General features: G+C 36.0%; 1 protein-coding gene across 1 annotated transcript in view; it reads left to right on the top strand.

The window, feature by feature from the left end:
* TACR3 (tachykinin receptor 3) overlaps positions 1-27,495 on the top strand; it is a 74,008-nt gene that overhangs the window by 24,518 nt on the left and 21,995 nt on the right. The window contains exons 2-3 of the mRNA XM_061164289.1: positions 7,188-7,376; positions 9,342-9,492. Coding sequence (XP_061020272.1) covers positions 7,188-7,376; positions 9,342-9,492 — 340 coding nt within the window. The remainder of the gene's footprint in view (positions 1-7,187; positions 7,377-9,341; positions 9,493-27,495) is intronic.

Raw genomic sequence — 27,495 nt, forward strand, 5'->3', positions numbered from 1 at the left:
AGAGTAAAAGTAGGCAAGAATGAGTGGCCATGGATTGTTGAACGTTACCAGGACCATGCTTTTCAGCATTTCAGCAGAGTTTGAAACACTTACAGCAAACCATGACAACAAACTCCCCAAACAACCTTTTACCACCTCAAGTTAACATCCAGTTAATTTTAAACACTGGTATAAAAGTCAATTTAAACAATTAGAAAAAGGGGAAATGATAACACATTCACCTCAATAGTATGATTAACCTTTCTCTTAGATGCTTGCATCACGGAAAATTCTAATGGTTTTTGAATGAATGTAATTTCCATTCTAATGGTGTTCTTGCCACATCTGGCAGGAGACAATACAGTAATGCTGAAAAAGCCTCTATGCAGCCCCGTTAGTGTTCTTAAAGAACCTAAAAGCTGGGACCAGTAAAATCCACAGAGATTCACGCTTGCCTTTAAGAACTTTTGAAAACTGTTAAAAAAACAACAACAACAACAGGGCAGGAACCTAAATTCTGAGACCAAATGTAAAGGTCAGATTTGGTGGTTCTCAGTGACAATGGGGGAATTTCCAAGAGGGGTGGGATGGAAAGGTCTAGGGTGGTCAGAGATGGTTTCTCTTGTTGACTTTTATGTCTCACTGATTTTCATCTTCCACATCCTGCAGCACTTCCTTATTCTGAAGTCCATAGTGTCAGATTATCACGTAATAACTGCATGATAAGTGTAGAGTCCTTATAGCTTTCTTCACATCAGCATGTCCAGTTCTGCAATTGCATCATCAAAAGCTGCTTTTGCCAACCTACAGGCACAGTCAGGGGAATTAAGAATTGCATAGTAGAATACAGAAAAATTGAGAGCAAGACCTCAGCAAATGGGATGTTTTGGTGGAAGTTCTGTCATTGCAATATCACTAGCAGCTTTATAAGCCACTAGGCTGCTCTCTGCAGCCTCCTTCCTGTCATTTCCTGTGGCAAATTCAGCCAGACACCTGTGGTAGCCTCCTTTCATTTTATAATAGAAAACCTTGGACTTAGCAGTGTTAGCTGCTGGAATGAGGTGTTTGTCCAGTACATCCAGAATGTCACAACAGATTAACTTTAGCTCAGTCTCAACCATTTGCTGATATTCCCAAATCATTTTTAGTTTGTCTTCTCCTCCCTTTTTCTCTTCTTTCTTCCTTTTTAAAATTGTGTACACTCTGAAGTTTTCATTTATAAACAATTATTCACTTATCTATCTGTCCAAATATTCAACAACTGTTTGCAGTCACTATTCAACAATCAAGCTGACTACTATGGATAATTTGTTAGGTGCTAGAGAACACTGAAGAATAAATCATATCTCCAATAAACTAAAATCAAAGTACGAGCATAATTCTGTTGCAGCAATGAAGACATAAAAACAAACTCTAGATAGAGAGAGGAAAAGAATCTACAGTGTCGTTCTGTAATGTGAGTGGAAATTAAAGGATGGATAGAAGTTTTCCAACCATTGAACTTTAGAATAATGTATGAGCAAGAGAAAATCACTTCAGCAAGGAAACCAGCATGTGAAAAACACCTGAAATTACTATCTGAGCTGGATAATTTCCATTTTTCAATTCAGATCTACTCACTATCTATTCCACTCTTTTTTCTGACCCTGCCTACCAGGCTGATTACTTCTATAGACTGACTATATCAATACCATTCCTTGTTCTCTGGCCTCTTCTTGGCTTTACCTAATGTAGACCCCTGGAGGGCATGGCAGGAAGAAGATAACTTCTGAGATATATGTACCACTCTTGCCTTTCAGTTTTGCTACAAATTGGCTAAGGCTCCAGCTGTACACATATTTCTTACCAAGTACTTCTTCCTAAGGCTTCATCTCTTCACTTCAGATTAGAGGGTCCTGAATTTACATACTAAAACAGTGTCTACTCTGGCCAGAAGCAAAGTGGAAAATAGTAAAATCTGTATTATTTCAGGTAAATAATACTTAATATAAGCAAGCAAACATTTGAAGGCTGCACTGTCTTTATAACCAAAATTTTAAGTGTGGATAAGCATATAAAGATCCAGAAACAGAGCTTATAAAAAGGCTAACGAAAGGAAGAATTACCCCATATACCAAGAACAATTACAAAACGGAAAAGCTTACTTACTGAGAATAAGCAGTTATGTCAAAGAATTCTATTTTGCAAAAGACATCTTTCTGATGAAAAAGACCCCTTGAATCATATCAGAAAAAGAAGTCAATGATAAAGGAAAGTGATCTAGTATTGCAGTGAAAAGGAAAACTAATAAAAGATGGCGTTAAATGTGAGCTTCTAATGGATATAGGGACTTCCCTAGTGGTCCAATGATTAAGACTTTGCCTTCCAACACAGGGGGTGCGGGTTTAATCCCTGGTCAGGGAGTTAAATTCCCACATGACTTGCAGCCAAAAAAACCCAAAGCATAAAACAGAAGCAATATTGTAACAAATTCAATAAATACTTTAAAAGTCATTCACATCAAAAAAAAAAAAATCTTTTAAAAAAGTGACTTTAAAACTTCCTTAGGTGATATGCTAAGCAGAAGGGTGAAGAATCCAACCATAACTATTTTTTGGGAAACAAGTCATACTAAGGGGTCTCTAATATATTTGATAATCTGTTTGGTGAGGGGAGAATGGTAGTGAGCTCAAACAAGCACCTAGAAAAGTTGAATGTGATCATATCAAAGATATCTATTTATTTAAAGGAATAATAAAGTACTGACAATCATTTGAGTAAAATTATATCCTGGGTTTGATCATTTCTCCTCAAGGTCCAAAGGGTCTTTATCTGCAGACCCTGAGGATCCATTTTCTTCATGTTACTGTTGAACAAATTATTATTCCTAGAGAGAGTTGCAGAATAGGAAATATTGATGCCACAGTGAATTCCTGATCACCAATTTCTTCAGCAGTACCTGGCAGTTCCACCTATTTCTTTAGCCAACTGGCTCTCCCTTTCTACAATATTTCAACCTTTCTTTATCCTCCTCAGTCATTAATATAATTCAGTCTCCAGTGGTAATACTCTATCCCAAGCAGCAATCATCTCTCACCCAAACAAAAACAGTAATGAGGTAACTTACTTCCCTGCTTCCATTCTTTCCCTCTTTCAATCCATTCTCCAGGATAAAATCTTATTACTTTCCCTTCCTGATTGAATCACTTCAATTACTTTCGAGAGGACAAAATTCCATGACCTACACTACAACTTCATTTCAAACCACTTTCCCCCTTCACTTTCAGCATTTCAATTACTTTAGCCTTCAGTTCCTCAACTGCACATGGTTCTCCCACCCTTACCTATCAAATTGTAACAAACCAGAACAAACTGGGTGACTTAACAGAAATTTCTCACATTTCTGGAAGCTAGAAGTCTGAAATCAAGGTGTTGGCAAGGGTCATGCTCCTCTGAAGCCTATGAGGAAATTCTGCCTGCCCTTCCTAGATTATTGTGGGTTGCTGGTGTCTTTGGCATTCGTTGGATTTTAGACATATCATTCAATCCTCCATATTCATGTGGCATTCTTTCTGTGTTTCTGTTTCCAGAATTCTCCTTTATACCTTATATTGAATTAGGGTCCATCCTGATGACCTTATTTTAATTTGATTACCTATATAAAACTGTTTCCTCACAAGGTCACCTCCTATGATACTGGGTATTAGGACTTGAATGTATCTTTAATTAGGGGGACATAATTCAACCCATAAAATCACTGCAGATGGTGACTGCAGCCATGAAATTAAAAGACGCTTACTCCTTGGAAGGAAAGTTGTGACCAACCTAGATAGCATATTAAAAAGCAGAGACATTACTTTGCCAACAAATGTCCATCTAGTCAAGGCTATGGTTTTTCCAGTGGTCATGTATGGATGTGAGAGTTGAGAAAGAAAAGAAAGAAAGCTGAGCACCGAAGAACTGATGAACTGTGGGGTTGGAGAAGACTCTTGAGAGTCCCTTGGACTGCAAGGAGATCCAACCAGTCCATCCTAAAGGAGTTCAGTCCTGGGTGTTCATTGGAAGGACTGATGCTGAAGCTGAAACTCCAATACTTTGGCCACCTGATGTGAAGAGCTGACTCATTTGAAAAGACCCTGATGCTGGGAAAGATTGAGGGCAGGAGGAGAAGGGGACGACAGAGCATGGATGGTTGGATGGCATCACTGACTCAATGGACATGAGTTTGGGTAAACTCTGGGAGTTGGTGATGGATAGGGAGGCCTGGCATGCTGCGGTCTATGGGGTTGCAAAGTTGGACACGACTGAGCAACTGAGCTGAACTTAAAAACCCACCATTTGCACAGGAATTTTCCATGTGTTGCTTGTTTCCCCAGAAATCTTTTTTAACCCTCACCTTTCTGCTACCTTGCATAGTCACCTTTTCAGGTTTCAACCCAGAACTCTTTTCTTAGGGCGAACTGATTGATCATCTAAATGTTTTCTCCAGTAAATGCACTAAAACAGCCACAAGCATTGCCTTTGTAACACTTATTATATTTGTAATTTTAAACTTAATGGTGAGATTATTTGATTAGTATCTACCTACTTCACTCGACTGTGAGTTCTGCAAAGGTCATTTTTTCTCACTGTTGTATTACTACAGTGTCTGGAATGTTACAGCAGGCATCCAATAAATATTTGGTTGAATGAATGAATAATAGATCAAGTTAAAAATGACAAAAATGTCAGCTTGAAGTTTCAAAATTTCTACTTTCACTGAAGTGTTGGTGAGAACATAAATTGATTGCTTCCATACAGTTTAAGTGAAACAGTATTCTACCTGTAGGAAATAATTTCTCTAACACTAAACTAATAGACAAAGAAAAAAGATGAGGAGTTTGCAGTTTATTTTGAATTGTCCTTGCTGAAGTGGCTGTACAGGACTTTAAACCTACTCATGTCACTCAACTTCTCATTTTATCTCAAAATAGCAACTGTCTAAACATTCAAATAGGATTCATACATTTCCAGGACAAGCAAAAAAGCAAAGATTATGATAGGATTGAGGAATATTCGGTTCAGTACAACATTTATTGATAAGTTCTGTGTCTGACTCTGTAAACACCATGAAGCAACACTTCAATATAATGAGAAAAATGGCATGGTGAGCTACGGTCCATGGCAAGGGGAACAGAAATAACCAACCAAAATTATTGCCTTTATATATCTGACTTCTGTCTTTAATGTTACACATAAATGTATGAATTTACAGACAAAATGTGACTTTTGATTCTTTGGAAGACATCTACCTTATATACTTCTCTTTCTTTTCCATAATTCCTTAAATGAATAGTTATATTCAAAGCCATAATCTGCACCTATATAGACTTCAAGGATTGGCAGAGCTGGCTTAGAATTCCAATTCTTACCATCTGGGACATTTTGAAACAAGGTACTTAAACTTTAAGCCTCAGATTTTCTTTTCTGTAAAATAGAGATAGTATTATTTGATTTATTGAACTTTTCTGGATGTAAAATATATATATATGTATATACATTTATACATATATATATAATGTGTGTGTGTATGTATGTGTAATAAGCTGCCTGGTTATGCTTAGCAATCAATATACATTGCTAGAATTAATTTTTACCAACATAAGCATGAGAGGTGAATTTTAAACAGTTTTCAGATTCAAACGTATGCATTTTATTTTCTTTCTTTAGGCAGTGTATTTGCCTAAACCAAGGTACTCTTTTATGGTTACTTTTGTCATATCTAACATTCACTTTTGCCAGTAGCTGTCATTGGAGAAGGAAATGGCAACCCACTCCAGTATTCTTGCCTGGAGAATCCCATGGAGAGAGGAGCCTGGCAGGCTACAGTCCGTAGGGTCACAAAGAGTCAGACACATTAGCTGTCATATATAATAAATTAAGAATATTTCCTTTAAGTAAATTATAACTAAAGCTAATATTATAGCTAAATAAATAAATAATATTACAACTAAAGCTAAATTACAACTAAAGCTAACATAAAAGTACCAATATATCTACTGAAGATCTAGTTCTACCTAATAGTTGCAAAAGCAAAGAGCAATAAGCAAATTAATGAATTACTCTTATTTTGAAATGCTTATTCATAAGATGAAATGTTTTTGGTTTAAGTAATATTCATTCTTTGGTAAAACTGTTACCTTTGAGAAACACAAAATGGCCAACAGTAAAAGTAGTATGATTAAATAATATGCTTTATTGGGAGGAATGCCAAGATACAATTAATTTAACATACATTATTTTCTACTCTGATTATTGGCCATATGTTGGCAATGAGCCATATTATCCTATTTAAAACTAGAATTTGATTCTCCCAGACACAGTCTTACTATTTTACCAAGTGAATAAAGCTTGACTTTTGTTACCATATTCAAAGAGTTTCTAATTTCCCAAAAAGTTGCACTCTAAAAATAATATGTGCTTATGTTTCTTAGAGCCTTAAATATATTTTCCTATAACAATAATGTTATATATAGTTACATAGACACTATGAAGATTTAAATGATGTAGTATGAACTCAAGTTTTGGAGGTAACATCATAGCCTCAGTCAAACTTGATTTATTCATCCTTATCTTTTTTTCTTTTTTATTTATTTTAATTGGAGTATTTATCCTTATCTAAATCCTGACCTTTGTCTCTGGATGCTTTTCAATGGATATGTTGACAATATCTTTTCTAGGGATTCCTCATCTTTGTCAATCATGTAGACATTATCCGTATTAGTTCTCTAGAATTTTCTTTTTGTAAAGTTAAACATACACAAGAAAAATGGAGGTCTTGGGATATAGAACTCACATTTTTAAGCACTTAATGAATACCTTTCCAATTCCGTTCAGCAGAGTTCTGATAATATGCCAGGCACAGCATCAAATAATTGATACCTTTCACTTATATTATTTCTGTTGATCTAGACTTCACCACTAAGAGGGGGTGTTCTTATTTCTATTTTAAAAATAATAAAGTTGATGTTCAAAACGTTAAATAAGGGACAGAATAGGATTTGAACCTTGATCTGCCTGCTTGATAAGACTATGCCATAATTACTCTATGCTATCTCTATGCAAGCAAAATTTTTATCAATTCGTTTACCAGAAAAGAGGTAACCACGACCCTTGAAACTCCTTTGAAACTCACTTTAAACTCCGCTAACAAGAGACCCAACAAAATGGTTTTGTTTGTTTTTATACAGGTATATGGCCATTATTGACCCCCTGAAGCCCAGACTGTCTGCCACCGCAACCAAGATTGTCATTGGAGGCATTTGGATTCTAGCATTTCTACTTGCATTCCCTCAGTGTCTTTATTCCAAAACCAAAGTCATGCCGGGCCGTACTCTTTGCTACGTGCAATGGCCAGAAGGCCCCAAACAACACTTCACGTAAGTTAATTATCTATTATAATCTTCAACTAAATGCGTTGAATGCTGAAGGAACTATAGGTTGGGAGCAACAGGTAAGCAGAAAAGACATAGACAGTTCCCTCAAGGGCTCAAACATTACTTGGGAAAAAAGACACATAAAATACTATACTATTTGTATATAGTACAGTATGATATGATCAATCAGTTTGTATAAAGTTATAATGATTTCTAATTGGAAAAACGTGATGATCTCTATATGGGGTAGCTCTGGAGAGTTTCCCAAGAAGATGATAAGATAATGGGAGATGGAAGCACAGTGGAAAACCAGGTTGTTATGGATTAAGGAATGAGTGAGAGGGGTGGAACTGAAACCCAAAGGCGTGGGTTGCTCTTGTAAGAAGCCTGGCTGAAAGGAAAGGCAGTCTTGGCATGTTCCTGGTTGTGTTCCTTTGTTTTAGCATCAAAAACTTAAAACACTTAGGTCAGAAGGGAAACAGGAATGCTATATGTTAGAATTTGGTATTTCATATTTTGGACACACCTTAAAAAAAGCAAATTAGCAAAACAATTGTCCAATTGTTTGCATTTTGTTTTTTATTCTGACCATTTAAATTTTATTTCAAATGAAATTCTTATTTAGTGATCTATTTTTTTCCTTTAAAAACTAAAAAATTATGCAAATACAATGATCATCTTTTAAAGCAGATATTTTATCAAACTCTGCTCTACTCAGAGTCCAGATTTTTAAAGAAAAAGATTGAGGAGTATTTATTAAAGGAAAAGCAGGCAGCCGTTATTAAACTGAGGACTGCATTCTTTCCATTATGTAATACTAATATATCTTATTTGTATGATAGCCAAACAAAATTATTCATAATAATAAAATTAAATTATTTGTTGACTGAATCAATTCACCACTGACTTTAACACTTAATAAGCTATCAGGAAGACAGCTTTACCAAATAAACACAGATATTGAGATTAGTATACCAAAATCTTTAATTACTTTAAAGCCTTCCTAAGACAGTGGAAGTCACTCAAAAGTTTATACAAATTCTAATCTGGCTATTATATTATTGGCTGCCATCTTAGTCTGCCGTAGTAATATTTTTATAATTTTTATGGAAAGCTATGAAATCCCAAAATTTAGTTTGATAATTTATAGTATTACGACTTTGACGTGACTAATACCTCCATATGTTATTTACCAAATTTAATGATGCAATCAAATGTGCCATGACTTTGAAAAAACTCTAATATGACTCAGAACATCTAGTTACATTTTTTTCCTTTGGATGAAAAATGATTTATTTCAAATATGACTGATGTTGCAAAACCTATGTAATAGCTTTACACAGAAGAAAATGTATCAGTAGATCAGTTTACTCTATGCCATCTCTTTTCCTCTGATTATCTATTTAATTAGGTTAGCTTAGTGATTAGCAAGCAAAGGAAAAGTACTCATCCTGAAGCCTCTAGGCAAGGGGAAATTTGCAGTTTAAATGAGCTCTGTATGAATGCTTTGGTTTTCATACGTGAAGTAAAAATTGACAAAGTTAAACTGGTAGTATGTGGATGATTGTAGATGACAATAGCTGGGACTTCCCTGCTGGCTCAGTGGTAAAGAATCCACCTGCAGTGTGGGAGATGCAGAAGCCATGAGTTCAATCCCTAGGTCGGGAAGATCCCTGGAGGAGGGCATGGCAACCCACTCCGGAACTCTTGCCTGGAGAATCCCATGGACAGAGGAGCCTGGCGGACTGCAGTCCACGGGGTCACAAAGAGTCAGACAGGACTGAAGCACAGGACACAGTACAGGTGCCAGGAGCTAGGTATTTTGGTGAAACTGTGAAATGAGGACTTAAGAGAAAATGTGGGGTAATCATTGGCGTTTTCAATTATGACTTAAAGTGGAATGAATTCAAAGTCTTATTATTTTACTCCAATATGCTCTTCAGCATGTATTTTTCTTATTTCTTGCAGTTACCATATTATTGTTATTATACTGGTGTACTGTTTCCCATTGCTTGTCATGGGTATCACATACACCATCGTTGGAATCACCCTCTGGGGAGGAGAGATCCCAGGGGACACCTGTGACAAGTATCATGAGCAGCTAAAGGCTAAAAGAAAGGTACTGTTCCATATAACTTTCCCAGCATTTGCGTAAATTGTGCACCAGAGAAGGAAAAAAAAATCTAGTTATGGCATTTTAATAGATAATTTGATGTTTTACTCCTACTTTTATTTTCCCCCTTCTTTCTTTTTTTTAAATTTTGTTTTCTTTTTATCTTCTATAAGCCACTAGTCATGTACAATAGCAGTTTATGATAAGAGTAGGCACTTCCTTACAGAAAGACTATTTATTACCTTTTGCACAATATTCTTAATTATACCACCAGAAACTTCTGAAATTTCACTGTAGGAATCACAGTTGGTTGTATTTCTGCAGCTCTAGTTGTCTTAGTCTTTTATTAAACAAAATGCCTCTGATGTTCTATATAATCTTTCAGAAGTTTTATTTATCCCAGGAAAGGCATCTCTCCTAGTATATGCTATAATTCTGTAATATCCATTTATGTATCCCATTCTTCCTTCCTTTCCCACACCTCCCCACATTCCACCCCTATCTTTATTCTGGTTTCTACACAGCCATCTGATTAACAGATGAAGTTACATTAATACTGTTGTACAACTTACTGGGTGACATGATAAAAATTATTTCTGAACAATTCACATTAAGCAAGAAAACCTATAAAAATTATCATAGTGACATTTTAGTAGGATTATTTTTTCATTGTTTCCTTTTCTGACTACTATTATGTGACTCAGTGAGTGAGATTTTTTTAATAATAAATTTGCATAGTAAAAGGAATCTTAGAATCATCCATTCCATCTTCCTCTCTCCAAGTGGTAAGTACCTAGTACAAATCACAGAGGTTTTTCCAAGGATAAGTGAGACACACTGAGTATGTCAATTATTATTATTCCATTTATGATTCATTTATTTATGTAGAACTATTATTTACTGACACTCACTTAACAACAATCAATCAGGTTTTAAAAACCTAGTATAGAAAATAGATTCTATTTTAACATTAATAGATTTTTTCTCTGTTGACAAACAGACAAGACTTTATGTTTAGTTAACATTTTATCATTAGGTTCAGTACTTGAAAGCAAATATTTTTTCACATTAATTTAGTTATTTCAGCCTATAATATATATAATTTCATTTTATTTCTCTTTGGAAAAAAAAAAAAAAACCTAAAAATGAAGTACATGATCCCACTGCTGGGCATATATACAGAGAAAACTACAATTCAAAAAGAAACATGCACCCTAGTGTTCCCTGCAACACTGTTTACAGTAGCCAAGACACAGAGACAACTTAATTTTCCACATACAGACAAATGGATAAAGAGGATGGGGTACATATATATAATGGAATACTACTAAGTCATAAAGAGAAAGTAATAATGCCATTTGCAGTAATATGGATGGACCTAGAAATGATCATACTAAGTGAAGTAAGTCAGAGAGAGAAAGACAAATACCATATGACACCATTTGTAGGTAGACTCTAAAATATGACACAAATGAACTTATCTCAGGAGGGCATGGCAACCCTCCCCAGTATTCCTGCCTGGAGAATCTTATGGACAGAGGAGACTGATGGGCTACAGTCCACAGGGTTGCAAAGAGTGGGACATGACTGAAGTGACCTAGAATGCTCGCAACCACACACAAAACAGAAACGGACTCACAGGCATAGAGAACAGATTGTGGTTCCCAAGGAAAAGTAGGGGAGGGAGAGAGGATTGCCTGGAGGTTTGGGGTTAGTAGATGCAAACTTTTCCATTTAGAATGGATAAACAACAAGGTCCTACTGTATAGCACAGCGAACTGTATTCAATAGCCTGTGATAAAACCTAATGGAAAAGAATGTCTATATGTATAACTGAATCACTTTGTTGTACAGTAGAAATTAACAAAACTTGTAAATCAACTATACTTCAATAAAATTTAAAAATAAAGTGCACAACCAACCAAACTATGTCTTTACCACATTAAAAAAAAAAAAGAATCGTAGAACTAGCAGAACTTCAGTAACAATCATCTTAAGTGAACAGTTTCTCCTTCTCCTTTATTTTGATCCTCACTTTCCAACATCTTGATCATGCTGCAAGATGCTCTTTGCAGGGGGCATATTTTCTAACAGCTGTGTTTTAGGCATAATCACATTAAATAACTGATGTGATCGTCTACATTGTTGCTGTTGTTCAGTTGCAAAGTCATGTCTGACTCTTTTCGACCCCAGGGACTGTAGCCCACCAGGCTCCTCTGTCCATGGGGTTTCCCAGGCAAGAATCCTGGGGTGGGCTGCCATTTTCTTCTCCAGGTGATCTTCCCGACCCAGGGATCGAACCCATGGCTCCTGCATCTACTGCATTGGCAGGAGAATTCTTTACCACTGAGCCACCAGGAAAGCCTAATATTCTACATACTATATTTCAGAATCACTTGTCTTTGTACTTCCTGCTTACTTTCTTGTCTTTTATTTATTTCCTACTAGTTTAAGCATTTTTAAAACACTTTTCCCCTGTTCAGTTCTACACAACTTAAAATAAGTAATGACAGATTATAGTTCCTTTTCCTTAGTATTGGCATAATATTTTTCTAGGAAGAGATAAAAATTTAATCTGAGTGTTCCTTTTTATTTTTGAGTTGAATCCCAGAGGGAAACAAAAGAAAGAGGGAATATTTTTGCATTTGCCCCTCTATAGCAGATGAGAATATGGCATACACATTTCATTTTTACTGCATTACTCTGCAATTTCAAAGTATAAATATCAATTCAAACTGAGAGATTGACTCTTCTAGAATACTTCAAAAATTAAGATATATAAAAGTTCTAATCCATATTTCTATTTCTCAGGTTGTGATCTTGGCTGAAATAGTATAAAATTACATCTATGACATGGGCTTCTCATAATAAATCACCTTGTCCTTAGGTTTATTTCACAGTCACTTACTGATATGACCATCGGTACTGTGAAAGTAACCCTCATTTTGCCCAAAAATTTAAAATTTCAAAATAAAAATAGCTCTTCTCTTAATTTTTTTAATTTAAATTTAAATACTGTCTAGTATAGTTTGGAATACAGTTATTTCTAGTAATTATGCTCTTTTATCAGTATGACTGTTTAGGTGAAAGATGTGAATTTTACCCTGGATGGGCCATTTAATCATATGTTGTCTCCTAGCGATTACATCTTTGATATTACAGATTGGACTTGAAAAATAAGAGAGTATTGGTTACAAGAGAGCAAATTCATCATGACTGCTGGGAAAAAACAACTCCATAAACAACTCTTGAGTCAATGTACTATTAATAAAAGAACAGCAGTTACTGATTGAGCTCCCCCAGACACATGAATAAGAATAAAGAAAAGTTTAAGAAATTTTAGTCAAAACACTGAAAAGATCTTTGCAACTACTAAGAAGCATTGCTTCCATTTCTCTTTTTCTTAAGGTCTTCAGGCACTGTATTCAGTTTTGAGTCCTGTAGATTAAATGCTATGAAGAACAGCCAGTGGAAATAAATTCCATGTCTAATTTATATAGAACCTAACACATCTAAAAGTTAAACTAACATGAAGTCAGAAAATTGAGGATTAACCACCCCCACTCAACCTTTACATTTGTCCTGCCTAACAATATGCATACTTTGAAAATAATACCAGTGGCACTTCAAAAATTTCCTGGCACATAGAACTGTTCTCAGTAAATGGTACCTGTTACTTAAGGCACTTTGTATATATATGCACTTTATTATATAGGCACTTTACTTTGAATATATAAAGCACTTTATTATGAAGATCAGAAAGCATGATGTGGTAGAAAAGTGAAGAGGTATAAAATTGGTCATTTATCTATTTAAACGTATTATTGACCTACATTTTACCATAAGTCAGTTTGTAAATAACTTTCACATGAATATTATTTAATTCTCACATTATCTATGTGAATTATTCTTATTTTACAGAAAAATGAAATTGAGCCCCAAATTCACAAAATTTATAAGTGGCAAAACTTGGACTTGAATCCTAAACAAAATCTTTAGAGTTGAGTTCTTTTAGAGAGCTCTCTCAAAGGAATAGGTTTCAGAATGATACTTTATGTCTGAGTATTACTTATATTATATGAAGCACATTCTCATACATAGACTGTACTAATCATCACAGTAGTCCCAAGAGGTAGGCCTAAGTAAGTAAGTAAGTAAGTTCAGTCCCTCAGTCGTGTCCGACTCTTTGTGACCCCATGGACTGCAGCACACCAGGCTTCCCTGTCCATCACCAACTCCTGAGGCTTGCTCAAACTCATGTCCATTAAGTCGGTGATGCCATCCAACCATCTCATCCTCTGTCACCCCCTTCTCTTCCCACCTTCAATCTTTCCCAGCATCAGGGCCTTTACCAGTGAGTCAGTTCTTCGCATCAGGTGGCCAAAGTATTGGAGCTTCAGCTTCAGCATCAGTCCTTCCAATGAATATTAAGGACTGATTTCCTTTAGGATTGACTGGTTGGATCTCCTTGCAGTCCAAGGGACTCTCAAGAGTCTTCTCCAACACCACAGTTCAAAAGCATCACTTCTTCGGCACTCAGCTTTCTTTATGGTCCAACTCTCACATCCATTCATGAATGTTGGAAAACCCATAGCCTTGACTAGACGGACCTATGTCGGCAAAGTCATGTCTCTGCTTTTTAATATGCTGTCTAGGTTGGTCATAGCTTTTCTTCCAAGGAGCAAGCATCTTTTAATTTCATGGCTGCAGTCACCATCTGCAGTCATTTTGGAGCCCAAGAAAATAAAGTCTGTCACTGTTTCCATTGTTTCATCATCTATTTTCCATGAAGTGATGGGACCAAATGCCATGATCTTCATTTTTAGAATGTTGAGTTTTAAGCCAGCTTTTTCACTCTCCTCTTTCACTTTGATCAAGAGGCTCTTTAGTTCCTCTTCACTTTCTGCCATAAGGGTAGTGTCATCTGCATGAGGTTATTGATATTTCTCCTAGCAATCTTGATTCCAGCCTGTGCTTCATCCAGCCTGGCATTTAGCATGATGTACTCTGCATAGAAGTTAAATAAGCAGGGTGACAATATATTGCCCTGACATACTCCTTTCCCAATTTGGAATCAGTCTGTTGTTCCATGTCCAGTTCTAACCATTGCTTCCTGACCTGCATACAGATGTCTCAGGTGGCAGGGAAGGTGGTCCAATATTCCCATATCTTGAAGAATTTTCCACAGTTTGTTGTGATCCACACAGTCAAAGGCTTTGGCATAGTCAATAAAGCAGAAGTAGATGTTTTTCTGGAACTCTCTTGCTTTTTCTATGATCCAACAGATCAATAGGAGGTAGGCATAGTGGAAATTATTTTCCTCCATTTTTAACAAATCAGGAAATTGAAGGAAGGGGAAGGTGAATGGTACCCAAATTCATACAGCTGGTAAGAGTATACGTAAGCCCTTTCAATACTGTGGAATGCATTCTTTCCGTTACACTGAACAGCAAAGAGCTGGCAGCTACCTTGAGCCAGTCTCCTGTCCATTTTCTCATTCACAGTATATGAAAGTATTGTTCCTTTTCTTGAAAGTTTTTGATGAGGGCTAATCAAGATAATGCATGTATTAATGTGTCTGGTACTTAATGTCATAAACATGCAATTCCAATCTGCATGTAGCTTCATCTATTTATGAGACAAAAATAAACCTAATTATTATCACTAATATAAAGTACAATGCTTGTGATAGCTCTATATAAGCAACAAGCATTTACTGTGCTTGTTATGTGCCAGACACTTGATTTAGGTGCTTTAAATAGTTTAGCCAATTGAATTCTGACAACCACATAAGGGAGGCATTATTGTTATTTTCAGTTGACAGATGAAGAAACAGTCATTAGCTGGGTTAAGTAACTGCCTAGTCTATTGAATGACAGAGACAGGATATAAACCCAGAAAGTCTAAGTCTAGAGAATGTGATCATAATTTCTATATTTTAATGATCATTTCTGTACTTTGCTGGGGGTGGTGATAAATAAGATGCAGTAATTATTTTCTTATCTTTCTGCTTGTTTAACTACCAGAAGTACAATTGAATAAATTACTGTATTATTTATTGATACATTCTGAGTTTAAAAGCTCTTATAGGTTAAACTGACCAAAATACATAATGTTGTTTTTAAGAAAAAAATTATCTTCCAGTACCACCAGTCAACTTAACACTTATTTCCAGTACCAGCAATCAACTTAAAAATCACATCTTAAAAAACAGTTTATCTGTACACTGGAACTGCATACAATTAACAAAGTGAGGAGGCATCTATTTTACCTGCACAGATATACACTAAAAATCTGGTTTTGATCGTTAAAAATTATAAATCAGCTCAACTTAGTACTTTTTTCATTTTTAGTTCAAATGAGTTTTTTAAACACTTTAAAGCTCCTCTAACATACACTGAATAAAAACAATACACAACCTCCCTTAACAAATTCTCCTCAGTTAATATAACACCCTAACACATAATGATATTAATGGTTTTGTTGCAACTAAAAACATTCCACAATAATTAAATCACCACTGCCAAATATCAATTGACAGTTATAAATGTAATTGTTTTTCATATCTGGAGAAAATTCTGATTTCTAAAGCCAAATGAGCACAATGTCTTGTATGTGCCTGAGAGAGAGAGAGAGACATAATAGGAAAGAGAGTGATAGATATGATACAAAACAAAAGAGATACAAGAGAAACTACTGTAGAAGAACTGGGACTCTGGACAGTTGAGTTCCAGACATGGTATTTTATTTCAGACTTATTTTGTTTGAGTCATCACTTTTTTCTGGGCTTATTGTCATATTTGTAAAATGAGGAGATTGAAGCAGATCACTTCCAAGTTCTCGTCCAGCTATATATATCCATGATTGAGATCATCAAATATTTATTTAACATCTAATGAGGACCAGGCATTGTGCACGGTGATTTTATTTAAACTTTGTAAAATCCTATAAAAGAGGATATATTTCAGGTCATAAATATTAGTGAGAAAAGCTTATAGAAAATTTTCTAATGGGTTCTGTGTAGTTGATTTTAATTGGAGGCAAGATTTTCCTTCACACCTTTGACTCAATGTAAGTAACCAGTCACTCATATTATACTGTTGTTTGAAAGGATACTGTGCAGAGATTGGGATGCGAAGATCAACCCTTAAAGTCGGTCAGTTCAGCATTAGGCATCCCCCACTCGAAAATAAAATTTGCTCTTCTTTTACTTTGTAGGATTTTGGTTCCTAAACTTTTTCTCTCCAGTCTCAGCCACCCCTCCACATCCTTCTTCTCCTACCTCTAGCCCTATCTAGTTTGAGGAAAGAAAAAAATACATGCTTTGACCTACGCTTAGGTAGGTGTTTCATAGGCACAGTAGTGGGACAGAAACAGAAAGGAAAATCACAGGAATTATTAATACATAGCGCATCAATTTATAGTGCAATGTCCTCTTGTTTACATATAGTAGTTCTCTATCCATTATGTTTATAAATATGTATATATGAATGCATGTAAAACACACATAATAAATATATGTGCCCTAGATGGCAAGGCAAGAGAGCAATCATGGAGTCCAAAACTAGCTCAGAATCTGTGAGGAAAAATTTTTCCAATTTGTTTTTCCTTTTTTTTCCAATTATATTTTTATAGAATGCAATCTATACACATTTTTTTAATTTTACCTCATAATAATACTCTGGAATAGATGGAAAATGTTTTATTTTAAAGACAGATAAGCAGAAATGTTGAAGCTAGAGAACGTAATGGCAAAATAGAAGGGATCAGTCTGGAAAACCCTGAATATTCATTGGAAGGACTGATGCTGAAGCTGAATCTCCAATACTTTGGCCACCTGATGTGAAGAGCCCACTCATTGGAAGACCCTGATGCTGGGAAAGACTGAAAGCAAAAGGGGAAGGAGGTGGCAGAGGATGACATGGTTGGATAGCATCACCAACTCAGTGGACATGAATTTGAGCAAACTCCGGGAAATAATGGACGGGGAAGCCTGGCATGCTGCAGTCCATGGGGTGTCAGAGTAGGACACAACTTAGCAACTGAACAACTAAGTGAAAAAAGTTTTAAAATAATCATCAGTTTGATCAGAAGACTGAGGGAGAGGAAATTGACAAATTCTATTTAAAATTAGGACATTATTGACAAGAATTATGAAGGCTGTGAGAATATATAGCTGTTTTGGATAAAGAAGATAAATTTACTTGAGGGGAATCTAGCAAGGTGGAAAGAGGCAGGTTCTTGACCACTAGCACCACCTGGGAAGCCCAGTTGTTAGATTTTGTACTTAAGGCTAAAATGCTCTTCCACCTTTCTAATGGCGCCTCTTATATGGAAATAGATTGGTCTTTGTCCTTTAATGTATGGTTTTCTTTGTTCACGTCCTTTCATCCAGCTTTTAGTGCAGGTTTTTCAGTTGACAAGATTCTTGACTTAGGTCACATATCTTACACTGATCACCAATCTCATTGCCCACTGCTGCAGTCTGTACATTGCCCAGATGTAGGATGGCTGCCAGGACCTTAAAAAGTCCATCTGAAAATCTTCCTTGAAACCCAGCAGTGTGAAGGTCTTCTGAGTCTCTTCTTGACAAAATGTATTTCAATGTTTTCACTTCTAATCTGATACAGGTAAATCTCTTGGAACATGCTGTCTTTTCCCTGCTCCTAAAACTAATGCCCATTGCTAAGTGTTAATTATATTCTCCTATTTTACCTTGCTTGAGTAGTTCTTAAAGTAAGTTTAAATAGTCTTAACTAGATTATGTGTGAATGATTGAAATTCACTATGTCAACAATAATATATCTTGTAATAACCATTGACACTTCTTCAGTTTATAATTAAACCTTATTTTCAAGTAAGTTCAAGTACTGTTACAGTATACAAAAAATAGAGGAGGAAAGAACAAGCTACTTTAAAATTAGGTTAAATTAAAATGTTACTTGGTAATACCCCTAAGAAATGTGGGACATTTTATCACAGGTAAATTCTCAAATCTGTTGTAGACTACTGAACAAGAGATGTGCTGTACTCACCACTGTCTCCTCGGTGCCTAGCATAATGCTTTCTGGATGGATGGATGGATGGAGAATTAATAAATAATTGAAAGAATGAAGTTTTGTGAATCAGCTACTTTCTCATTTTATACACGAGAAAATGGAGGCATGTGATGTGATTTGCTGAAAGGTCAAAAATTATTAGGAGGAGAACTAACTCTCCTGAGTTCCAGCCTGATGCTCTACCCCTAGACCCAGCACACAGAGGAAAGATTTTGCTCTGAATCTTCAGGACAAAATGCATGCCTTCAGGATTATATTAATAGCCTCAGAACTAAAAATGAGGTTTACTCATCTACTGCTGAATAAATTAAACTGTTCTTGAAAGTTTACTATATTTCATTAAATAAAAACATTTCTTAGGCCTGCCACAAGTAAAACAATATATAGGATCTCTCCCATTGTATACGATTTTTGATATAGTATTCCAGTAAACTGAAAATTTAAGTTAGTAAAAATAATTTATACCATGCATATACTTCTCATTGTAAAATTCCAAATTCCCTTATCATCAAACTACATTGGGAAAAAAAAATTGCCTCTTTCTTTCTTAGAGGGAAAAAACACTTCAATGTTCTGTAAGACTAACTTTATCAACATCAAATATAAATTGCCTACTCAAGAAAATAATTGAGAGGTTCAGTTAATAGAATGATGGATCTCAGGGGTTATACTCGTGGGCTTAAGTGGTGAGTAACTCCAAAACAGTTTTAGTAGCCTAGCAAATATTTCCACGAGCCTCCCATTCCACTCCAGCCCCTCAGCTGATAACATCAGGTATAATTAATTTTCCTGAAAACAAAACTCCTTTCTAAAATGTAAAGAATACATGAGTACATTTCTTTCTTAGTGTCTCCCTGGTTGACAGCGAGGACACAGGGGTAGATAGAGTCAAGTGTTTCTGGGCACCGAGGAGGACTTCTCTGCTATGAAGGTTCAAGATCCTTGGCCTGTGGAAGTGCTCTTTAATGAGAGACCAGTGATTCACTCCTCTCCACTTCATTCTAACAGCATATTCTTAAGCAGAAAGAAAACTGACGAAACTGCTTTCCTGTGTGTTGACTTGAATGTTTTACTCCTTTATCTCATTCCCAGTGGGCAGTTTACTTTTGAGAGTGCTTCTATTTCCCCTTTCTCCTCTACCCCTCTTTCTTCATTCCTGCCTTAGAAGACAGTTCTTTTTGAAATTATTTTGCCTTTCCATCTTTACTTATTTTTTGCATCAGGGGACAGTGCAGTCTTTAGAAAAGCCTAGAATCACACCTGTCTGCCTCCACGTAGTGCTCTATAAGTGATTCTTACCCTGATTTTGTATGAGAGCTAGTTCCCAATAACCTACTATTTTCATTTACCCTTATTTATACAACCCAAATTTTAACTAACTTCATGTCTATCACTTTTTTTTTTCATTTTCATGTAACCTGAATGAGAAATGTAAATTTTACTGAGGATTTTGTACGTTAGTCCAAAGAATTTGCCTCTCAGAACACAAAACTCCTCTGGCATTTCTTCTCTAGTCAGCTCCTGGGCGACTGTATTAATATGTATATGTGTCTCTTTCCCCCTTCTTCTCCTTCCCACTTTCCTTCTCCCTCTTTATGCTTCCTTCTTGTAGTCTCCCCTTGATCTATTTTTATTTCTCTGCCTCAGAAAGACCATTCACCCATAATTTTTCCAAACAAATCCAGCACAGTTCCTACAATTCAAACTGTAGCACGGATCCTATGATTCAAAGGATTCCAAATTTACAATCCCCATCTACATCCACTGCCCTTCTCAGCAAACAAAATAATGTCCATAGACCCACTTTCACTCTCCTTCAAGTCAGGAGAGGACTTTAAATAGAAAACTAATGCTGCCGTCACTGTCGTTGTTACTGTGAACCCTTTATGGATGTAATTCTAATTACTTGCTCCAAGTCTTTCCATAGGTTTTTCTTCTACTGTTTTGATTTTCATTTCACTTATGAAAAGATTTCATAGAGACATTCTTCTACTACTGTGCTTAAGCAGTAGATCCCAAAAGGACTATGATTCTCTGTACTTCTATATGCTTCATTCAGTGTATTTTCAAACTTACAGGTTTTCAGATTTGTACTTCCCCCAAACTTTTCTTTAATCTGTTTCTACTTGGAAATATTTAGAACCGGTGAAATAATGTATTATGGATACTTCTTAACTTTGGATTCTCAAGTATTACCCTCATTATTTCATCATCCTCCAACTTGATCTGAAATATAAATCATACAAATTATATAAGTCTCTGAAATAGGGATTTCTAAAGCCTTTTTGCCATAGCCATCCAAACCCAGATGAAAACAAGGATTTTCATTGATACCTTAAAGGAATATGTTTCACATACTAAATTTGTAAAGGAAAACAGCATCTAAAAGAACTGAAAACAATGGACAGAACAGTAGTTGCATATCAAAGGGAAGAGGAACCCCAGTATTCATTAGAATAAACATCCTTCAAATGTCACCCATGCTGATTAAAAAGCAGAAAATCAAGTGATAATAATTCCCTACAGACACAGTGCATCATTTGGAAATTGAAAACTAATGATCAGTGACCATAAGTTTGTATGCCACAGTTAATCGAGCTTGAACAAGGGAGAGTATTTTATTTTAGACAAGGCTTTATGGAGAACTAGAAGATCCTTTACTTGATTGAGAATACAAACCAGATCTCCATCATTACAATACTTGGAACATTACAGTCTATCTTCTAGACATAAGATTTCATGAGGCATCTCCTGGAACATCTCATTACCAGACCACATATTTTCACTAGGAAGTATTGAGTACAATGAGCACAAACTCCGGTGCTTTGAGTTAATAAATATATAAAAGAGAACTTACATTTGCTTAAGGATCACCTATAATACAATGAATGAGAAACCCTATACCTTACAATTCCATTTCTTTTGCTTTCTTATCTGTTCCCTATATCTGAGAATTTAGGCAGCTTTGAGCAAATGAGTCAAAGGGAAAGGTGTTTACCTATACCTTCTTCAAGTCTCATAGCCTGAGATGAGAAGCATAGTTTAGAAGAGTTTTGCTACATGATTTCATTTCTGAGTACATATAAGGTATAGCAATGGCTGCTCTATTATGTTATGTGACAATAAAGCAAAAAAATTGTCATACACAAAAGGAACTATTTTCCACACATGAATTTGTTAATGGCATTTTAAAGTTTTAGAGGAAACTCACAGAGTCTGTGTCTTTGGGTGATTTAACAGCACTTATCAGATTCTCACTTCTCTGAAATGGATTGCTTCACACACAATCATTTTTTTCATCCAAACTAAAGTACCAGGTTATATTAGTTAAGTGAGAAAAAGCTTATATTAATAGCTTTATTTATATTAGCTTTAAGTATTAGGAAAGAGAATTAATTCTATTCATTTTGAATCCCTTATCCTGAGAGTTGTAGGTATTTGTTTGAGAGCAGGTAGACATCCAGCCAGAGAAGGCAATGGCAGCCCACTCCAGTACTCTTGCCTGGAAAATCCCATGGATGGAGGAGCCTGGTAGGCTGCAGTCCATTGGGTCACTAGGAGTCGGACACGACTAAGCAACTTCACTCTCACTTTTCACTTTCATGCATTGGAGAAGGAAATGGCAACCCACTCCAGTGTTCTTGCCTGGAGAATCCCAGGGACGGGGGAGCCTGGTGGGCTGCCGTCTATGGGGTCACACAGAGTCGGACACGACTGAAGAGACTTAGCTGTAGCAGCAGCAGATATAGCAAATGAATTCACAACATTCCCATTGATCATTTTTCCTTACAATTCATTTTGGTTAAAACCATGTGCTTCATTTTATTTTTGCAAGTGTGATTCCTTACAGCTAATGAATACCCTTACCTGGTCACCTTGACACTGGTCTCTTCTGGGTCTGATTGCTCCTTGCAACTAAGCTCCACGTCTTCACAGCAACATAGCTCTTTTGCAGTATTATATTTGGATTCCTTTCAGTGTGGGGATGGGGGTTCAAGTGGCCATGGACTGCTGACGAGGCTCACTATCTACACACCTTGTCAAGTGGCTGCCTTCTTCCTCTGTCACTGTCTTCTTATGTTCTTCATCCATGCATTACCTGTGTTCTAGATCCTTAGCACCTCCTTCTCAAGAGCAGTCATCCCCCAATTACACCATTTTTCTTCTGAAGCATGACCTCTTTCATTTCACTATGTTTCCCTTTCAAAGCACAGCTCTTCCACCTTGTTTTGCTCACATTTGCTCTCTCCTGTTTACCAACCTTTTACTCCTCTGGTTAATGCTTTGTGACAACATACCATTCTGCTGAAACCAGTCTTGCCAAAGTTACCTTTGCCTTCTTTGTTGCTAACTTCATTGGATATATTCAGTCCCTGACCAGACTGACACAATAGAAACCTTTTGATCACTCTCCACTTCAGAAGTCTCGCCTCCCACATTATTTACCTCCTTTCTCTCCTCAGGCCATTCCTCTTTAGTATCCTTGACTCACTTTCCTTCCTCTACCACATAAATGCTGTTCTTTACCACAGAAGCCAATTCTTCACATTTTTATAGCTTTCAAATACAGTCTTATTTGGATAAATTCATCCACTCCCAGGACATTAACACCTTTGGAAAATTACTTCCAAATTGATATTAACATTCTGTTCATATCTAGACTTCTAAGATTCAGGCTCTGAGCTCCAGATTTAAATCCTATTAACCATCTCACACCACAGCTATGTGTAACAGACACTTCAAAATAAGCTTGTCAAAATGAAATAATCATTTTCGTCAATTCTTTGAAACTTCACATTTCACAGATGCCAGCCAAAGACAAAAGAAACTGGAAATGTTCTAAAACATCTCTCTTTCCTCAGCTGAAATCCAGTTAATTATGAAGTCCTTTAAATTAACTCTAAAAGCACTCAAATATATATTTTTCTTTCCTAAGCTCCTGCTTCACTTATGTTTAGACCTACATAGTTTCTTGCCTAGTAAAGTGGCCTTCCCAGGTGGTGCTAGTGGTAAAGAATCTGCCTGTCAATGGAAGAGACATAAGAGATATGGGTTCAATTCCTAGATCCCTTGGAGTAGGAAATGATAACCCACGACAGTATTCTCACCTGACAAATTCCATAGACAGAGGAGCCTGGTGGGCTACAGTCCATAGAGTTGCAAAGAGTCAGACACAACTGTGTACACACCCAGTTTCTTGCCTAGATTAATATGTTTGCCAACTAAAGATCTTCCCGCATCCATTAGATCTGATTGAAATAAAATTGATTCTACACTGCCTTCAAAGTAATCTTTCTGAAATCTGAATTTATTAATGTGTGTGTGTGTTTAGTTGCTCAGTCGTGTCACTCTTTGCGACCCCATGGATTGTAGAATACCAGGCTCCTCTGTCCCTTGGATTCTCCAAGCAAGAATACTGGAGTGGGTTGCCATTCCCTTCTCTAGGGGATCTTCTCAACCCAGGGATCAAACTGGGATCTCCTTCATTGCAGGTGGATTCTTTACCATCTAAGCTACCAGGAAGCCCCAAATTTATTAATACTCTCCTTAAAAGCCCTATAGTGGCTTCTCTAGCTCTCCCTAATCTGACTTCCATCTGTCTCTCTCACTTTCTCCATCAGCATATCTCATAATAATATTATGCACTAAATCACCGTCAAACTGTTTGTAGTTCTACAGGGAGGTCTGAGCTTGGCATATTTTATTTCGGTGACTAGGGCACTCTTCTCCCCTCTCTCCCACTCCTTTTCTGCTTCTCTCACCTGGCTCTTTCCTATTTGTCTTTAAAACGGTATCACAGTCACTTCTTCTTTTAGAAAGCCTCTTTCAAACTTCCACCCCCAATCTGCATTCAGTGTTTGTCCATGTGCTCCTATTATATCACATGGCAAACTCTAGCATGCAACTTACAACATTACACAGGAAACATCAATTTGCTTAACCAGCTCTTCCAACAAATTTTACAAAGCGTAAGGGCTCAAGTGAATCATTACTTTAAAAAGAATTATTATTGCATGTGAAAGGTCACACTTATTATGAAGGATGGAATATTTCAAAATGAATGAAAGTTTTCTATGTTTCTTTGCTTATTTGTCTTAAACCACAACTCAAATGATTCACGATCTTCTAACATCTATGACTCAAAATATTAAAAGATCATGATTCATTTTGACTCTCCAAATCTGGTTTTCGTTTTTGTTGTTGTTGTTGTTCAGTTGCCAAGTCGTGTCCAACTCTTTGCAACCCCATGGACTGTGGCACGCCAGGCTTTCCTGTCCTTCACCATCTCCCAGAGTTTGCCCAAGTTCATGTCCATTAAATAAGTGATGCTATCCAACCGTCATCCCCTTCTGCTCCTGGCCTTCAATCTTTCCCAGCATCAGGGTCTTTTCCAATGAGTCTGCTCTTTGTATCAGGTGGTCAAAATATTGGAGCTTCAGCTTCAGTATCAGTCCTTCCAATGAGTATTCAGGGTTGATTTCCTTTAAGATTGACTGGTTTGATCTACTTGCAGTCCAAGGGACTCTCAAGAGTCTTCTCCAGCACCACAGTTCAAAAGCATCAATTCCTTGGCACTCTACCTTAGTGTCCAAGGCCATGAAATGCACCTGCAGGCATGATTCTACTGCAGCCACGATCATCTGAGTTTTGTTCCCACCCAACTGGGCAGTCACTCTGCACTTCTCCAAATGGGAGCAATCCAACTGTAGGTACTGGAAATACCATAGCCTTCACTATACAGACCTTTGTTAGCAAAGTGATGTCTTTGCTTTTCAATACCCTGTCTAGGTTTGTCATAGCTTTCCTGTGAAGAAGCAATCATTTTTTTATTAATGTACCAAGTTTTGTGACTTGCTAGCAAGAATAGACTCTGGCCAGAAAGAGCATCAGTTAATGTGAACTTAGCACTTCAATGGTCCTTAAAAAAGTATTTTTCTCTTCTAGTAGTAATGGAAACAAAAGAAATGTCTTTTTCTGGGAGTACAATCTTGGAAAGTGATAAGAGATACTGACAAAATGAATCAAGCATTATCTAGTATATATTATCTGATATTTTCATAGTCAGAATTGAAATGAAACATCTAGGACTTTATTAGATGACTTCAGATATTGTTCTAAGATTTCCAAATGAATTTTTTAGTCTTACAGTTTTCATTTATCTCCTGAAATTCTCCACCTTTTAATTCACTATAACCATCTGTTTCTGTAAATACTTCACTTAACATATTTACCATAGTTATTGAAAGGTTTTACCTATTAATTGCAAAACCTACTGACTCGTTTTTTCTTGATTATGGTCACATTTTTAATTCTTTTGCATGTATGCCCATCCAAGGTGGTATACTGAATACTATGAGACATGCTAAGACACAGGCTGCTGTTAATCTGAAAAATGCAGTGCTTTCTCTTAGCTGGCAATTAAATTTCCAGTTCATCATTCAAATTTGCAGAGGTTTGGTACTTTTTTAGGATGAATCAATTTTACTTTTGCCCTTGGTGTTAAGGTTAATCTCTTATTCCTTGGCACAGTATTTGTTCTTAAGGCCCAGAACTTCTGGGAAAACCCAAGTTGTTTCCTGAGACTCTAGTCTGATGAGACTCAAACTCTAAATGCTGTCTCCCTTATGAGGGACAGCTGCTAAAATCCCTCCACTCTTAAAAGGTTTCAACTGTTTTTCACCTAATTAACTGCTCATAGTTTTGTCCTGTACATTGCAGGAGCAGTCAAGGAATAAGAAGCTAATTTTCTGGAGCATCCCCAATTTTCCTGTCATATAATGAGGACTTAAATTTGATGTTTTAAAATATATTTCTGGAATTGTTAGAATAGAGGACATTTATCTTTTCTGGAAATTATTCATGTGTCTAAAAGAATAAATATATAGACATTAATTTTTATTTTTGTCAGATAAACTTTGCAAACAAATTGAAATCTTAACTACCAATAAAAAGATACTGAGATAATATGCCTTGGGTTAATTTTATGCTGTAAATATTATAGATAATAAATAAATGGCCAGGTGAGGCTAAGTATTTTTAACTTTTAAAAATATTTATGACATATAAATCCATGGCTGATTCATGTCAATGTATGACAAAAACCACTACAATATTGTAAAGTAATTAGCCTCCAACTAATAAAAATAAATGGGAAAAAAATAAATAACATAGTAATACTCTAAAAAAAATTTTAAAAATAAAGTGCAAAAAAAATTTATGGTCTTTTCATTGTTAAATTAATATTTTATTAAATAAATTTCCATTTGCTAATTATCTAGTATAAAACTAAGATATATATCAAGAAGAGAATATTTATTTTTCTTTTTTCCCCCTCTTACAAAAATCTTAATCATTTTTCTTATAGAAAAGCTTTTCAAGGAATATCAGTTATCTTGCTCTTTTATAGAAATATGCTGTATTGAAGAAGTGACAAGGCCATTGTAACTATAAAATGACTGGGCTTGTTATGTCTTAAGCTATAATGAAAAACATGGATTTGATGCCATCTCTATATATCTCTACTCTAGCCACAATCATATAAACACAGAGAGCAGGAATTATGATTCTTAAAAAGAGCTTTTTAAAAACTCCTACTGTCTGTATACCTTCTATCACAAAGTTAAACAGAAAACCTGGGTTCTTCAGTACCCAATCTTCACTTTACCTCTTGTCCCCCAGCCTACCACCTTTGCCTTTATAAAATTCATAATCAGTTTAAGCCATAGCACCAATAACTTTAAAATATGCTTATAAGTTAGTCAGTTCTTGGGAATGAAGTAAAAATGAATACCTCAGCATGGCCTGAGTATTTTATGAGGCTGGAAGTCTCATTTCCACTTAATCCTCACAATCTCCTGTGTGATGAGTGTTCTTATCTCTTCTTTACTAACAAGATTATTGATGTTCAGAAAGATTTAAGTCATTTACCCAATTTTACATAGCTATTTAC

This window comes from Dama dama, chromosome 17 (assembly GCF_033118175.1).
Source record: "Dama dama isolate Ldn47 chromosome 17, ASM3311817v1, whole genome shotgun sequence".
In the NCBI taxonomy this organism is placed as follows: domain Eukaryota; kingdom Metazoa; phylum Chordata; class Mammalia; order Artiodactyla; family Cervidae; genus Dama; species Dama dama.